This window comes from Enoplosus armatus, chromosome 22, assembly GCF_043641665.1.
Source record: "Enoplosus armatus isolate fEnoArm2 chromosome 22, fEnoArm2.hap1, whole genome shotgun sequence".
Classification (NCBI taxonomy): Eukaryota; Metazoa; Chordata; class Actinopteri; order Centrarchiformes; family Enoplosidae; genus Enoplosus; species Enoplosus armatus.
The window spans coordinates 14,423,535-14,436,282 of NC_092201.1; the positions used below are offsets into that span (position 1 = coordinate 14,423,535).

General features: G+C 45.3%; 1 protein-coding gene across 2 annotated transcripts; it reads left to right on the forward strand.

Moving 5' to 3' along the window:
• The first annotated feature begins 374 nt into the window (after positions 1–374).
• scaf11 (SR-related CTD-associated factor 11) lies at positions 375–12,117 on the forward strand. 2 transcript variants are annotated; one of them, XM_070928847.1, is made up of 15 exons: positions 375–465; positions 3,592–3,636; positions 3,744–3,889; positions 4,086–4,169; positions 4,549–4,628; positions 4,812–4,891; positions 4,983–5,020; positions 5,138–5,211; positions 5,668–5,793; positions 6,583–6,683; positions 7,063–9,321; positions 9,889–10,211; positions 10,396–10,560; positions 10,675–10,794; positions 11,232–12,117. In XM_070928847.1, the coding sequence occupies exons 2-15, from the start codon at positions 3,618–3,620 to the stop codon at positions 11,325–11,327; spliced, it is 3,711 nt and encodes a 1,236-aa protein (XP_070784948.1). In that variant the 5' UTR covers positions 375–465; positions 3,592–3,617; the 3' UTR covers positions 11,328–12,117. The 2 variants fall into 2 exon arrangements, with proteins under 2 accessions (XP_070784948.1, XP_070784949.1); XM_070928848.1 differs by lacking the exon at positions 375–465 and adding an exon at positions 1,169–1,277.
• The last annotated feature ends 631 nt before the right edge of the window (positions 12,118–12,748 follow it).

Sequence of the window (12,748 nt, forward strand, 5' to 3'; positions counted from 1 at the left end):
CAATAGACAGATGTACTATTTATTTATTTATTCATGGATTTATTATTTTAATTTGACTGGACAGACCTGGTTGTGGATCTCTCACAGCTGATATAGTTGTCTTTGATTAAGACTTGATTTGTCAGGTGTTCTAAGTTGTATGTGGGATTACTTGACAGTATAAAGACACTGTAAAATGTTTTTGGCTACTCTACCACCTGTTGCTGCTCCTTCATGGTAACGTAAATGCCACCAGAGGGATAAAACCACTCTGCTTTGTAATGCTCGGCGGTTCCGATAGGGGGCGCCAGCTGCACAAACTCTCAGCCAGACCGCGAGACATGTGCCTGAGACTTTCTGAAAGCTGCGCTCCGTTTTTAACCCAAAACAATTCCCGGATAGTGCGATTCGTCAGCATTTCATAGCTGGAGTTTGGACGCTAAAAACAGTTTACTAGGTGCAAACCAGCCGCAGCAGCACTTAAAGGTGAGTAACAACACTTGCCGCTAGCTAACTAGAGCTAACTGCTAGAAAGCTAAAACCGACGTAAGCAGGTGCTGTTGTTCAAAGTGGCTAGTTAGCTTTCGGCTAAATTCGCTAGCTAGCTAGCCAGCTAACTTGTGACCTTCAGTGTAATCATTGTTGCTAATATTAGTCACTATTTAGCCATGTTTGCGGCCGTGCTAACAACAACCAGCTAGCCTTTAGGCAGCTGTGTTTTTAGCTAGCAATAGCTGACTGGCTAACCAACAACAACCATGTTGTCAGCGTCGTGTTGGCACTGGTTGATCAAGTTGTTGCTAATTTTGTGTTTCCAGGAGCCAGGCCGTGCTGGCTCAAAACAGTAGCAAGCTTTCACAAGTGTCTGCCTGCCAACTCAACTGCTGTTTCGTTACATCAATCACCCCGTTTAATGCAAGTTAACATAAGGATTTAAACTGACATTAGGCTAACGCTTGATTGGCTTATATGTTACAGGCTATCCGGTTGTGCTAAATGTGCAAGTTGAAATGACAGTTGGAGCACAATGCTAGTAATGGCCCGTGTTTACTTGGTTTATTTTAAGTGTTTAGAAATGAAACCCTAGCCCCCCCCCCCCCCCCCCCCCATCGCCGACGCTCTGGCCTGAGTCTGTTGAACAGTTTTCTCTTTGACAAATTTTAAGCTCGTCATGATGAAAACGGTCAAAGCCAATACCAGTACTGGATCAGCTATCGGAGGCTTTAAATCTCCGGCACAGGCTTCCTGCTCACTGTCAGCCAACTAGAGAAGTCTTGCTGGAGGCCTGCTGCAGTTAGGTTTGTTCACCGTGATTCTTTTGGTAAATAACATAAGTATGGACATTAAAGTTGATCACAGATCTTGTCAGTAGCTGTCTGTATTGGTTTTTAGGTCACTCTGTGACTATTGTCAATTGGAAAAATATTGTACTTTCACTTCGAGTTCACTCACCCACAAGAAGGTTTAAAAGTTTAAAAATCAGACTGTAACTGACAATGATTTCCATATATATCTGTCGATGTATATGATGTACATTACCTGTGTGATCAATTCATAGTTAAGTTTATAAAAGTGTCAAACAGTGAAATACTCCCATCACAACAACCTGACAAATCAATAGACCAGGCCAGAATGAGCTCATCACAGATCCATTGTGTCAGCATATATCACCAATGAGTAAGTAGAAATGCCAGTACAGAAATACCAAGGATAGCAGTAAGTTAATAGTTAAAATGTGTTTTGTAACTGTCTCTACTGCCACTGTTAATGAAGGCAGAAATGCCCTAAATTATATATATGAATATGTTTCATTTTAGAAACCCCCACCATTAAGTAGTCTGTCGACAGTAAAAAAAAAAAATCAGCTGAAATGTTATCAGATTTTTTTTCTTTTGATTTGTTTATCTAATAGTTTTAGCATTATTCTCAATTACAACAACAACAAACATTTGCTGTGGAGATGCCTGCGACTTCCCTACCCACGGTACAAATCTTTAGTTTTATTTTTCAGCTCCTTGGCATTTTTACACACTCAAAGCAGTTTCATAACATAAAAACGTATTTACTACAATGTGGTTTAAGTTAAGTTGTCTGCTTCAACTCTTTAGTTTTATGTTTCAGCACCTTGGCATTTTTTGATGGCATTTTAATGTTACATGAGTCCCAATTTAAGTCACTGCACCTATTATGGTTACGTTAACTTTAGTAAACAACCATGAACAAGTTGGTTGAATTTTTATGTTTGCCCAACATTACCTGCTAAGATCCCAGTCAACAGAGCCGTCCTCCGTAATCTCAGATCAGGGGGAATCCAGTGGTGGAGGTTTTGAAGGAGGCTCTGTAATATTAGGTGGACTTGAATGCTGAGGGGAAGATGGCTGCACTCCGTTCTTCTTCTTGCTGTTGAACAAGGAGCAACTTTCTGCCCTTAAATTCATTCCGTGCACGATCAAGTGTTTCATAAAATTTGTGGTGTAGCTGGTCTTGCCAACAATGTCCTTTCTGCATATATTGCATTGTGCATTATTGGCTTCGAGCATGAGCCCCTTGAAAAATATGTGCTCATCCTGGGACTTTATGAATCTGCTTCATAAATGTACAGAGAGTTCTGAGTTCAACCAAAACACTTAGGCTTGCTAGCTAGCTAGTTCACAGGTAACATACTGTTGTTACATTGGCTGTTGGAATTGGCAAATGAACACAACCACTCCAGCAGTCAAATTAATAACAGCAGAAAATTAGCTTCACCCTCTGTCTGAACACACCTTTACACCTTCAAACTCAATTGATTACTAGTGAAAACGGAGCTTGTGAGATTTGGGCTGGCCTCTATGAGGCTGCAAGTTATTTCTGGTATGTGGGAATTGTGGCTTTAAAAGTTCGATTTTGAAGAAACTCTGGATGCTACGGCTGGAGGATTTATCTATACCATCCGTCCATTTTACTGCTGCTTAATCCAGCCGCCCCGCACCGAAAAAGAAACTCATGTGGACCGCTTGTATCTGCGATCTCATTCTTTTGGACATTACCCAAACCTCATGACCACAGGTGAGGGTTGGAAAATGGATTTCAAAATCGCAAGCTTTACCTCCACGCTCAGCTCCCTCCTCACCAACACAGTCCAGTCTGCATTAGTGCAGCTCCAACCTGCCTGTTGATTTAACGTTCCATCTTACCCTCACTCGCACAATGTTGCGATATAGCTTTTTTGTTTTTCCTGGTCTTGTAGTTAAGTGAGATACAAGTAGGGAGGGAGGGAGGGACTGACCCATCTGTGCAGAGGATGAGATAAACATGCAAATCATTAACAGACACACCTCATACCAAACATCCAACCTCACCTCATCTAAAAGGGGATATCGCAGCGCCCATGTTCTGTTCTAAAACTTTGTTAACGTTGCCAACCACTCTTGGAAATGTAAACACACAAATCTAACAGGTTTCAAATCACTTACACAAATTGGTCTTTTACAGTATTTACGTTCTAGCCGTGTCATTACCCTGTGGGCTCAACAAAGAACATAACAGTGTGCCTAATCTGCTGTCGTCCTCTCCTTTGCATCAACAACACCGTTTTCTCAGTCTTCACTCCTTCTCTTCTCTGTGTTGTAGTGGTGATCAGGACAGCCCGGGCGGACATGACTGGAGCTGGAAGTGGTGAGGCTTTACACAGCACAATGATGATTCATGTTTTCCATGTTGCATGATCAATATGACCCATGAGTTGTAACATATCCACCCATCCCCCTCTCCTGTGTGTTTAGGCGGCCAGGGCCCGCCCGACGGGACGGACGCAGAGGAGGCTGAGAGGTGTCCTATCTGCCTGGGCGTCCTGGCTGGAGGCGAGCTCGCCATGCCCGACAGCTGCTGTCACATCTTCTGCCTCAGATGCCTCCTCACGTGGGCAGAGGTGACGCTCAATGCTGATGCACTAAATTTAGAATTCCGTAAAATATGTGATAACATAGTTGTGAAATTGTGATGTCTGCAGTAGTGAATTGGTTAGGGGCCAATGTGAACTCATGTAGTGATTCATCTGTGGAAAAGCCTGCGTGCCTTTTTTATGTTAGTATGTTAATGTTTAGTTTGTTTAATTTCCCTTTTAGTTGCAGATGGCTCCCTCCTGCCCGGTGGACAGAAGACCTTTCACTAATGTTTACAGATGGGACGGGAATCTCAGCTGTGTGCAGGTCAGTCTGCTTTACTACCAGTGTTTTCTCCATCTTAGTTGCCTTTCAGTAACTCAACACAGCTCATAAACTCAAAGAAGCTGTCTGTGCGTATACCTGTCTGCATGCTGTGTGCCATCCATTTTAAACAATATTTGCTAGTTTGCACTTTGGAGCACTTTGAACGGCTTAAAGACTGTTAAATGATCTGGTTTTGATGCAATACAACACAGTCTGTCGTTGGCTTGAAAGCTACAGCTACCAGTCGAAGTTTGTTTACGTTGCATCTCTGCCCCAGCCGGGTCAGCTGAAGCACTTAAAGCCTTTACTAACCTTTTGTGTCAGGGAATTTTTTTGTAAATATTCGCTTCGAAATCAAATGTGTCATTGTTGTGTTAAGGTTCCTGTGAGGAAGCGAGCCACTCAACCTGAAGCTGAGAGTTGCTGCTGTAGAAACCCCGAACAAAAAGTCTGTCTCAAGTGAGTGTCAGTTGTTTTTATAGGATCACATGGTTAGCATTTAAGCCAAGTCTCAGAGGGGAAAAAAAACTTAATGAGATCTACTTGATCAGGGAATAGCGATGTAGCAGTATCAAATTCTATGTTTTTATCTTAAATTTTTTGACCACCTTCTTTGCAAACCAATTGTTGTTTTCTTTTCAGAAGTAAGCCTGCAAGACGATTGAGACGGCAAAAGGTGCAGAGGACGGCAGACGCCAAAACAAAAGGGCTCGTGAGGAAATGTATGTTAAAACCTCCTCTTCCTCCTGAAACACGCGACACCTACTCGCATTTTGTCAGCAAGCTCTAACAGTGTGTGAATGTCTTTTCCAGGTAACGATGATGACCCCTCCTCACTGAGCAGGAAAAAGGTGTTTTTCATTTGTTTCCTTTTCATCGTCCCATGTTCATGTTTCAGTGTTTGGTGTAATGTTGATGTGATGGTCTTCAGTGTTTAGTCTCATCACTGTTTGGTGTATTTTCTCCAGGTGAGAGGAACGGAGTGCTGTACTTGGTCCCCGTCTCCTTGTGTCTCATTAACGACAACATCTACTCAGGACATGTAAGTCACGCTTCCCTCTATGATGAATGATGACAAATACAGCAATACACAGATTAGATGCCTTGGTGTGATGATTATCTGTCTTGCGAGTCACTAGGCTCACTAGTTTCCAGCATTTTACCTTATCAAAGACAGTTACAGTAGCCTAGTTTACAGAGAGAGCAGTAGGTCAGGTCAGCCCCCTGCAGGAGTACAAGGCAAATTACTCTTAAAATGCTCTCTTTACAGATGACATATACATTTTTTTCCTCACAGCCCTCTTCCAGTTGTCTGCTTATTTTCCTTCAGCGCCAAAGATTGACACAATTATATATCAGTAAATAGAGTAAATCTGCAGTGTCTTGTTTAGGAGCTAGATGTAAGATTTGCGTTGACTATGATTTTTACCACACTACAGTGCTTCAGTCTTAACATCTGGAAGTACTTGATAAATAACTCTTAATAATCCTCCTGCAGTGCAGAGCCTGTTTGGATAGCAGAGGACATACCATACGACACCGGGTTCAAACAGTGCAAACCCCAGGCGCAGGATTGTCCGTGGATTTCTCCTGCTGCTCCCATCCCTGCTAACGGCACCTCAAGGTGATGAAATCCCAATGGTACACTAATATCGCTTTGTTTGCACCTGTTGTTGTTGTTGTTGTTATTATTGTTAGTAATCCTTCAAAGGCACAGACACATGAGATATGATTCTTTGTCCTCCTTTCTACTGTCTATTTCATACATGCTGTATATATTTATTTGAACATGAGTTACACCAGTTGCAGGGAAAGGTGCTCCCTTGTGGCTAAACCAAATCAAACTGCTAACGAAGACAGGAGCGCTGTGTTGTATGTAGTGTAGTGCTCTTTGAAAACTGTGGTAGTCATGGTAATGGCGATAATAGAAACTGTCTGCAGTATGGGTGTAACGATTCACCGATATGAATTGGAATCCGGCTTTAACGTTAAAGATGCGACTACATTGATACGCGGACCCCTGGATCGATCTACATGTACCATGAACCGGTCGATGGCCCATTCTAAAGTTGCAAAACGGTTTGACTGAAGCTTTGATGCTAATTCTGCACAGCGTCTCCATTCTCGTAAAAGGTCAAAGGTAAACGAGAGACTCTCGCGTCACGAGAGTAACGTTAGCATAGTGTTGCTTGTGAGGTAAAAACATGTCCGACAGCAGCGGCGCAAGATAACGAGGGAGCTGTCCTCATAGATGCCTTTGTTTCATTTTTCATCAAGACACACCTATTTGATTAGTCTTTGGAGTCTTACGCTTACTGTGTTTTTTTTCTTTTGTCATTAACAGAAATGTAATAGATGTCCTGGTGTCTTTCAGCTAAGTTGCTTTTGTGTTTTGATATTTTTGGTTTTACAGGCAAAATTTCCATCCCACTGGTTGGAACCACAGTCCTTTTCCCTTTGGACTCTGCTCATCTCCCTTTACCTCCAGTTCATTGTTTGGCCCTGGTCATTTTGGTGAGTCTTGTCTGACAGGCTTTTGGTGTGAATCTATTTTTCGAGACTGGTTCTTAAATATATGTGCAAATTCATAATTTGGATATGAATGTTATTTAGAGTCTTTTTTTTTTCTTCTTTTTTTACCTTTTTATTATGATAAATGTAGGTGCATGCTTACAGCATTTGTGTTAGCTAAATGAATACATATGTGTATGTGGAGTATAAATGGCAGTAGCAACAATTTAACACAGAAAATGAAGCAATCTAGATGTGGTACATTTCTAAATGAGGTACAATTTAAAAAAGGTTTGGCACTGCTGGTGGAAGATTTTAAAGAAAATGCTGATTGTATCTGTAAATACTATCGACCTTTGTTCATATTGTTTCTGTCCCACAGTGTTTCAGGGTGTTGTCTGCGCCATCACATGTCCCAAAGGTGGAGAGAAGAGAGGCGGTCGAGCTTCAACCTCCAAAGCTCCCACCAAAGAGGCAGAGTCTCTACCATCCAGGCGATCTGGACGCAACAGTAAACCGCAGGAAGAGGCTCATGCATCTGACCCATCGCCGCCGCAGTCCAGTTCGTCAGACTCTGACTCGTCTACTGGCCGGTCCACCAAGCCAGGCAGGGCTTCTCAGGCGCCGGCGAAGCGCAAGGGCAAACAGGTAACAAACCGAAAGGCCAGTGGGAAACGGAAAGCCACAGCAAGAAAAAAACAATCTCCCAGAGTCGTTAGCAGCCCAGCAGCAAGTGAGGAGGAGGAAGAGGGTGATCCGGATGACAACGTGGAGAAGGAGGAGGAAGAAGACAAAAGTGATCAGGAGCCGGATTTGAACAACTCAGAGCACCAGCAGTCTGATGCTGACGGGAGCTTCAATGAAGACCAGGACGGTTTCAACTCTGCTGATGAGCGAGGAGGTGCTGAGCCTTTGAGTAACGATGTGGGACAGGACAGTGATGTGACTCAGGAACCATCTAACGAACATGAACAGAAACCAGATGAGCGAGACGATGGGTCTTGTCCCTCAGACTTCGCTCCTAACAGCCCCGGTTCATGCTCTGAGGGCGACCAGAGGAGGGAGGAGGAAGAGCTAGCAAGCCCCGTTTCCTCTGGGGAAAAGGACTCTGAGAAAAGGGCTTCACCATCACCCTCTGACTCTCAGAACGCTCTGCTGGAGAGCATGATGTCTCCACACTGTGATGAGCAGGCTGAGCAGGATGATAGCATGGAGATTTGTGCAGAGTCAGAGGAATTCACCAATGAAGAATCTTCAAAGGAAGTGAAGGCTGAATCATGTGAGAATTCTCCACAACCGGCTTCCCCTTCTGCAGGAGAGTCGGAGGATGATTTAGCTGTCCCAGAATCGAAAGCTGAGGGCGCTGATACAGAAAAGGTTGGCTCAGAAGAGCCTTCAGTTGTTGCCAGCTCTGGGGAAGGAACCAGGGAAGGAACCAAGGAGGACAGTCCATCCACGGATGACACGAAAGTTGTCCCCATGGACTGCAGTTCACCCACCAGTGAGCATGGTGATGATCCCATTTTTGAACTACCGAAGGAGAGTGCTGCCCCAGTTGCTGCAGAACCCCCTGCTTCTGCAAGCCAAGTCGCCAAGGATGAGAACCGCAAGGACCAACGGGATAGAGAGAGGAGCCAAGAGAGGAAGAATGGCCGACAGCGGCGCTCTCGCTTCCACTCCCCAACTTCTACCTGGTCGCCTAAGAGGGAGTCCAAGCGAGAATCATCCAGGCGCTCACGCTCCCGGTCTAGAGAACGTGACGGCAGCCCACCCTCTAGCCGCTCGTCCCGAGCTCGCAGCAGAGAAAGAGACAGGGACCGTGACGGTGAGAGAGACTATTCTAGGAGGGAGCGTAGTCGTGAGAGGAGGCGGCGGCGATCCAGGAGTCGCTCTAGGTCCAGGTCCAGGTCCAGGTCTCGGTCTAGGTCACGATCCAGAACAAGGTCCTACAGACGAGGGCCCAGCCCCGAACGGCCAGCCTCCAGAGAGCAGTCTCCCCAGAGGAAGGAGCGTAGGGGCGGCTGGAGGTCTGGGCAGGGTAGTGGGTCTAGTGTTGAGGGACGGAGGCTTCATGGAGGCGCTGGGCGCTTTGAAAACGGTGTGCCTACAGAAAGTTCCCCAGATCGCCAGGGCTGGTCAGATAATCCCGACTGGGTTACAGAAAAGAGTCGTGGGGAAGTTGACGGCAGGAACCGGGACTCCAGTGGCAGCTCGCGCTGGGAAGACAACCGCAACAGTGGCGGGAACAGAGGAGAACCACGGGGCCGGGGTGGCCGTGGAGGGTTTGAAGGTGGCAGGGGCACAGGGCGTGGTGGCGCCAACCGTAGCTTCTACAACCAGCAGGACGAGACAGCCGACAACCGCTGGCAGCCCAGAAACAACTTCTCAGGTACAGGCAACAATTCAGGGAATGACGCGTACAGCCGCTTCAATGAAAACCGGGGCGGTGGTCGGAGGAAAGAGTCGGAGGCAGGAGACTCTATGCTTGACCGGTCAGGCTGGTCTTCGGCGTCCAGCTGGGCTGTCAGGAGGAAGCTACCCGCAGACGTTCAGGATTATTACTCCAAGAGGGAGAGAGGAGGACCGGGAGGCTGGAACCGACAAGAGGAGGAGCAGCCGGCAGCAGCAGCAGCAGCAGCAGGTCAAAACCTTCCTCAGTTTTGCCCCACAATTTTGAAAACCAAGTTTCTCTTTACAGTTATTTATCACCACTCCTAAAACACTACTGCTTGAGAAAATGCAGATGATAAAATGAAGTAAATCAGCCAAATTCTTCCCTAAAATATGAGCAGTAGTCACGCTGGAATTAATGTTTTCTTTGAGGCTAGCAGGGGAAGATAATCTGTAGCTGGCACCAGTACCACATCTGTGAACAGGCACAAAACAAACCAAAAATGACTCCCAGGCACCTGCGCTTCATTACATTTGAGCGATTTCTTTGAAAGTCTCAGTAGTTTTACTCGCACGGCATCTTTTTTTTGATGAAAGGCTACTTATTTGAGTCTACCATTTATTATATTATATAGTATATTTATTTGTAAGGCATTAACACCTACTGTGAAGTATCTTTAGCACATTTTATCATCTAAGAATTAATTTAATATGGCAAAATCTACTTTACATCAGCTACAAAATGTCACTGTTTTGGTTTTCACATAGGATGACAAATTCTTTCTTAATTTTTAATTTTGTTTTTCTTGGTCTCCAGATCCCCCTAAAAGTGAGCCTGCTCCCCAGGCAGTCCCGGGTAACGCTCCGGTGCCCGTGATGAACATGATTCCTCCTCAGCTGAATGTTCTTCACCATCACTACCCCATGCAGGGCCCGCGAGGAGCCCTGCCGGTCAGTTTGCAGCCTGCGGCACCGTACGCCATGCCTCCTCAGGTCCCCGTGCACCTCCACCCTGCCGTACCACTGCTTCAGGTCCCCGCTGTCGGCGCTCAGGGCCTCCCACCGCCACCCCCACCGCCTCCACCCATGCAGCAAGGCAGCCAGACAGCAGCAGCTCAGCCTGATGGCTACACGACGCAGGTGTGGTATATCACGGACGTAGATAGGACGAGTACTGAGGATGTGATGGGATTAAGTTTTGTATATTCATTAGCATTGAAAATAGCTGAAGTTAAAAAAAACTAAAAAAGAAAATGAAATACACAAGTACTATTCTTAAGCAGACTTGCCATAATGCTTATTCTCATTCTCTGGTTTGCCCTAGATGGCAAGTACAATGGTGGGTTATGGGAAACCCGCCCTTCTTCCCACCCCAACCAAAGCCCTGGTGACCCAGGGCCAGCTGGCACCCAGCCAGGTGCTACCATCCTCTACAACTCAGCCTGGCCAGTATAACAAGGCTCAAGCTGACAGCTCCAAAAAAGAAAAGGTAACCTTTCGCCACCGGTCTACCTGTCACTCCATCACAAACCATCTTTCAGCAGAGTGTGTTGTTTCTCTGTCCATTTCTGTCCTTCAATCCCCTTTCCTTTCTCTGCTTTAGAAACAACAGATCCAAGAGAGAGCTATAAATGAAGTGAAGACAGCCATCAAACCCTTTTACCAAAGGAAGGAAATCACAAAGGAGGAGTACAAGGAGATTGTCCGCAAAGCGGTCGAGAAGGTAAACAGTCAGCCGTTAGCTATATGCAGTTTACAGTGATAACGGTGACAGATCAGCCTCTGAAATTCTTTTTGGTGGTAGATAAAAACAGGCGGATCATTTCTAGGAAGTGACCGTTGATTACATTGACTTGTTCAAGTGTCTTTCACTTTTATAAGACACTGTCTCGGTCCCCACACAGTGGGGAAATCCTACGCAATGGATGTGCTAGTTGTGAATGGTGCTCTTTTTTTTTTTTTATGTAGCCTGTAACCCCAGAAAATAATGTAGTCAGTGATGTGTCCCTTAGCCTCTGAAGTAACACTCTGTTACTGCTGTAGGTATTAAGCTAGTTAGTCTCACATTAGAGCAGAAATTAAGTGTTTTCTCCAGCTGGCAGCTAATATTTGCTGTAAATATGACAGTTTGTTTGACCTTTGCTGTGTTTCTCCCCTCAGGTGTGTCATAGCAAGAGTGGTGAGGTGAACTCCAGTAAGGTGGCCAACCTGGTGAAGGCCTATGTGGACAAATACAAGCACGCCCGCAAGAAATGAAACCCCGCCCTGCTGCTGGCGTGGCAATGCCCTCACAGACCCATTCAGCTGCTCAAGTGCAATTTCCTCTCGCTGGAATTTGGCCTCCAAACTGAAAGACGACGGAGCGCCGACATTTTTCTTTTTTTGATATCTCTACCTTTTATTGAATGATGAAGATTTTTTTCTATAGATTTTCCTATTTTGTTAGAAAAAGAATTACCCAATCAGAAATTGTAATGCAAGAGCCCTTTATTTTGCATAGATCATGTGACTTGGGAACTACTGTAAGGAGCGCAGGGTAGCGTGTGGGGGGGTGGGGTGGGGGGGGCGGGACGGTTGATACTAAAGATGCAACGCTCGGTGAACGACGACAGCTCATGTAGTGGAGAGCCTCTACCAGGGTGCCGGCTGGTACGATGAACATCTCCTATATGGCAACCTGATTGCATAGCTTATTAATTGAATATTGTCAATGTTCTTTTTTAAAATATTATATAATATTTCAGATGAAAGCCTAGTTTAAAAAAAACAGTGCATTGCCTTTATTAATCTCTGTGGCCCAATGACGGGGCTGGAATCTGATGAAGTGTGATTGTAATCAGGGCCCTGATTGGTTGAGGAGACGCTAAGTGGGATAGCCAATCAGCCGCGAGTGTGTAATGTGAGGCACAGGTCCCAGTGAGGGGGGGTGGGCAGATCAAATGAAATTAACCCCACCCCCTGCCTGAATGTGTAATAAATGTCGATGGGTGAACATGAACGTTGCAAAGTATCCAGAGAGTAGTGAAATAAAGTAGCTGCTTCTTGATCTGCTCTGTGTTTTTGTCAGAGGCCTCACGTGGAGGAAGGAACGCCTCCACGTTAGGTTTTAAAGATGGAAGTGTTTCACCTCTGTCTCCATCTCCGTTGCTTTGGTGTCAAATTCACCTGTGGAACAAAGGGTGATGTTGTGACATTGTGTTTCTTTGTCTGGTTAAACACAATGGCTCTCCCTCACGTCTTCTACCAGACATCAAGTGAGAACGTACAGCAGGTTGGAGCACTGTTCTAGTGTAAAATATTGCTGTTACAAGTAAAAAACAAACAAACTTAAACCTGTAGTAACTGATGTTATTGGCCACTTGGGGGCAGCAGAAACATGCTGTGACATCTTCACCTTATAAATTGATATTGGAAACTTGTTAGCAAACAGCTTATTTACACATTCAGCTGCTTCAGTTTCAGGGTCACTTGGATAGAACAGAGCCATCACTGCTGTTGTTCGTAAATCCTGTGCTTTCCTACCATGACAAGTCAAAATGTGAATAAAGGTGGAATTTGTCCTGCCCAACAAAGCCAAGGTTGGGAGATGTCCATCAACCATTCACTGCACTTGCCCACACAGTCCCGAAAAGAGGTCTGATCAGCCGTGGTTTTGCAGGGCCTGTAAATGAAACATG